This window comes from Impatiens glandulifera, chromosome 3 (assembly GCF_907164915.1).
Source record: "Impatiens glandulifera chromosome 3, dImpGla2.1, whole genome shotgun sequence".
In the NCBI taxonomy this organism is placed as follows: Eukaryota; Viridiplantae; Streptophyta; class Magnoliopsida; order Ericales; family Balsaminaceae; genus Impatiens; species Impatiens glandulifera.
The window spans coordinates 53,284,313-53,288,746 of NC_061864.1; the positions used below are offsets into that span (position 1 = coordinate 53,284,313).

General features: G+C 25.6%; 1 protein-coding gene across 1 annotated transcript; it reads right to left on the reverse strand.

The window, feature by feature from the left end:
* Positions 1-737: 737 nt before the first annotated feature.
* LOC124932469 (bidirectional sugar transporter SWEET16-like) lies at positions 738-2,718 on the reverse strand. Its single transcript, XM_047473101.1, has 5 exons — positions 2,648-2,718; positions 2,489-2,525; positions 1,444-1,813; positions 1,218-1,337; positions 738-1,118 (listed from the first exon to the last, which is right to left on the reverse strand). Exons 1-5 carry the CDS (start codon positions 2,682-2,684, stop codon positions 783-785), a joined length of 900 nt encoding a protein of 299 aa, XP_047329057.1. The 5' UTR covers positions 2,685-2,718; the 3' UTR covers positions 738-782.
* Positions 2,719-4,434: the final 1,716 nt, after the last annotated feature.

Consider the following 4,434-nt stretch of genomic DNA (forward strand, 5'->3'; position numbering starts at 1 on the left):
TGAACTCATCAATTAACATCAATATTATAATCTAATTTAAAATAGACATTTTCTCTTTGTAAAATAATCAACTTATTTCATAAATTTAGGATCATTTAATGAGAAAAGTTCACAACCCCATCTCTAGCAATAACCAAAATTAATATTCACATTTTATATTTAGACTTAAAGTTTGTTAAAATATTCAAATTTTGACAATTTTTTTAAAATCATATATTAGTTTTTTAAACTCAAATTTAAGTAATATTATATTAGATTGACTTATTTTAAACTTTGTTAGAACTATTTATAAAAAAAAATATAAGTTTGAGATGTATAGGTGCATGATACTTTTATTTTATTTACCAACAATACAAACAAACATTAGTCCAAATAGGGTTGTACATCTTAGTTGACACCTTAATTATTATTGTTAGGTGGTACATTTATGCCTAACTTCCACTAAGAAATGAGAAATTTTGGCTTTTATTGATCACTATAAATGCACTTTTATCTTTTATATTTAGTTTTAATACACATATTCATATCCACTATAGGAGAAAGTTCCTTCAACTTTGTATTTATGTTAGTTGGTTGTTTCGTATAGAGCTTTAATATCTCTATTTTAAGAAAAATTATCAAAATTCAAAACAATTTTTTATTTGGTGTAATTATGTTTTAATCATAATTATATTTAATTATTTTATGTAATTATCCTTTCTATACCAAAAAAAATTGTAATAATCATTCATTGCATCGAATAATTGTACATATAATTTCACTATACATAAGCCCTTAGTAAATCAATACTGGCTTCCTTTTACATCTCCATTTTCAATGTCACGAGATAAATTTGAGTAATGATCAGGAACATTGAAAGATAATGACTTTACTAGTTTTTTCAAGCTGAGTTGTTTCGAGATTGTAGGTTTAGGCAAACTCATTTCCTTGTGAAGGTTAGGGTTTTCGTGTTTAGCATAACCGATCTCTTTGAGACCTTTCATCTCAACCGTTCCTCTAACAAGGTTGGCTGAGCCATCGCTCTCTTTGTCTTCCTCGGATTTTGATGATTTGTTCTTGTAGATTGAGTAAAGGATAAGCTGAGTTGATCCCAATATAAACCCTATACAATTAGGCACCTAAAGAATTGCATGTTAATTGCATGAACTTCTATATATCTAAATAGAATGCCTAATTTGAATAAATATTTGAAGAATGAAAATTATATAAAAACTTACTCCAATGAAATAATCTTTGACTAGAACCGCATAAACAGACCAAATACTCGCATTAAGGAACAAGAAGAATGAGAGTAAGAACGGCATATACTCAACGCTCTTCGTCTTCACCACAGTCCTCTAACAAACCAAACAAAAACCAACCATTAAAAAGAACTCATCAAATTATAAGCTTTAATTATAATAGTATCTTATAGTATAATTTTCTATATCAATATATACTAACCATAACAGTCATAGGCGCGGCATACATGCCTATAGTCATTGCCGAACACAAGAATCCAACAAATGTTACGCGCAAATTGCCATGAAACGCAAAAAGAGTAACTGCTATAACCGAACCCATAAAGGCAACATTCAATGCTCCAACAAGTTTCAATGACTTAAACTTGACATTTCGTGGGGCATAAACGATGAAGAGAGTCACGTAAATGAATTGTAAAACAGCACCAACCCCATTAACCGATATAACGAGCATATCAGGCTTGAGAAGCCCGTAAAAAGTCCATAAACTTGTGCTTAAAAGTGTTGTTATGTATGGATGGCCTTTGTAGTTATCTGTTGACTTGTTCTTCACTATTTTTCGAAATGTTGATCTATAAAAAAAAATATATAAAGAGCAAAACTTGCAATATTGTAGAGAAATTTGTTGTATTTGAAGTTGCAAACTTAAATAAGTGTTGCAGTTTGAATTGCAAGACTTATCACTAAAGTTCTGTTTTTCTAATCATATTTGAAGATTAGATGCAAAATATTTTATAATTTTAATAATAAGAGCTTATTTGATTTGAGTTATTTGAATTTTCTTAATGAATTTTTACCAAAGAAAACTTGTTTATTAAAAAAGTAAATTAATTAGATTTTTAAAAAAAAGTTTAATTATTATATATAAAAATTTAATTTTATAAAAAATAAAATAAAATAAAAGTATTTTATTTGTAAAAATGAATAATTTTATAGTTGAATAGAGAGATATAAAAGTTTTGGGTAAAAAAAACCCAATTAACCTTTTATAAAGGAAAGCACTAAGAATTGAAAATTAAGATGAAAATTGAGTTATCAATCAAAATTATCAATCAAAAGTTCTTGATAAAATTGTTACAAATTATTTAAACTCAAGCAAGTTGCAACTTTTTCAGGTTTTGTGCTTTATAAGTTGCAAATGTTGGATGTCTCTAATAATGTTGTTAAAACCTTAAATGCAGTAAAATTTTGGTCCAAAACCAATATTACAAAGAGTTTATAAGTTGGCTTAGAAATGAAGCACTTACAAGGGTGATGTGAAAACTAGTAAGGAGATTATATTGCCTGCAATACATTGAAAATGAAAACATTTAAGCACGACCTAAACAAGATTAATAATAAGGATAGTGAGTGAGAATCGAATACGAGACATTTAAACGCAATAAAAAAAAAGTAAGATTACTTGCCGATAACACCGACGATAAAGCTTAAACTAGCAGCCATGGATAAAGGATGGTTTTCTTCTGTTTGAAAGAGATAAGAATGATAATGGTAAATGGGTATATAACTATATATATAGTAGAGACAAGAAACTACTAGAAACATGCAGGTCTGGTCAAGAAATAATGGATCTTGAAGAATCACTGTACAGCCGACACGTAGCATGGCTGTTTTTTAGTTTTGTTTTTTTTTACAAAGAATCTAATCTTTATTGATATGGAGTTTTGGACCATCACTGTTTTTTCTGCCACATGTCTATATTTCTCTATTATTGAAATGAAAAGAAGAGATAATGAAATCATTTTTGCTAGAAAGCGGTGCCTAAAAGGACCATTTATAGATATTTTGTACTAAAAAAACATTATTAAATATATTTAATTAAGTTATTTTTTAATTATATTAGGTGGGTTGGATTTGAAACTAGAGTTAGAGTGATTATGCCTTAAAAAATATTGAGAAATAATATTTTTTTTTATATGTTTAATATGAGAAAGATGTGTTTGAATGCACACCTTAGGTTTTAATTTATGAACCTAGCTAATAAAATGTGACTTATTTATATATGGTTTTTTTTTTTATTAAATATTAAATGCATACCAGAGGTTTGTCCCATGGGTGTTTTTTTTTTAATTATTGCTAATATTATTATTATTTATTATTGAAAACTAACCTAACCTTCTCAAATCATTCTCTCTTTATTATCATTATTTATATCTACATACAATTTTAATCAACAACATGTTAAATGAAAAGTAATTCCAAAAAGTGATTTAGAAATTTAAAAAGACTAAACATATTCATTATTTTATAAAGCTAATAAAAGGCAAAACTAATATATTAATATCTATGCAATTAAATCTTAAAAAAAACTTAGAAGTTTGTTGAGATTATTTAATTATTAAATTACATAAAATATGTATATACGACTATTTCAAATATCACAAAAAAAATTACATTGAGTGAAATTAAAACATTGCAATCAAAATAATAAATAAAAGGGAGTACACATAAATACCATGGGTTTCACCAAATTCACATTTAGAATCTGTGTTAAAAAAATTCAAATTAAAACAACGTGGTTTAGTGTTTTGGGAAATAGGCTCTGATCCAAATAACATGACTCATACAGGATAAGAGATAGAATAAGGACCACAATTTAAAACACCGCGTTTATCCAATTAAATTGTCTTTTGAGAGGTTTTTTTCTTGATTTAACCAATATTTGATCGGTATGGTATTTGTGTTCCCGTTTAGGATTCTGTTTCGAACACTATAAACATAATTAAAAATATAAAATTATTAATATATTTATATTTGTGAAGTTTTAAGTTTATTTCTTTGTAATAATATAAATTTTTAATATATTATAATATATATTGTATTAAAAAATATATTTATATAATTTTATTATATAAAACTTTTTTTTTTAGAATATGATATAATTTAGGTCATACGGAGATTCCGAAATCGGGAACAAAAATGATAATAAAAGAAGATCTCCTAAATAACTCTTGTGATTCCTTATAGAGAAACTTGTATATAATTTAATAATTTAATATATATATATATATATATAATTTTAAATATATATTTATTTTATTTTAACTCTACACCTTTTAATAGTTTTTTATTAATATTATAAATATTTTATTACATTGTTTAACTTTATATATTAATTAGGTACAGTTTTAATCAACATATATAATTCAAAAATAACCTTGATAATGTTATTAGGTTAGTACTTCATTAACTT

What these genes read in the sequence shown, in the direction of transcription:
- LOC124932469 (XM_047473101.1), bottom strand. Translation starts at nt 2,684, where the DNA reads ATGGCTGCTAGTTTAAGCTTTATCGTCGGTGTTATCG. An exon ending in CCGCGCCTATGACTGTTATG is followed by an intron (nt 1,338 to 1,443) that starts GTTAGTATATAT and finishes TTGGTTTGTTAG; the next exon opens with AGGACTGTGGTGAAGACGAA. An exon ending in TCAAAGATTATTTCATTGGA is followed by an intron (nt 1,119 to 1,217) that starts GTAAGTTTTTAT and finishes GCAATTCTTTAG; the next exon opens with GTGCCTAATTGTATAGGGTT.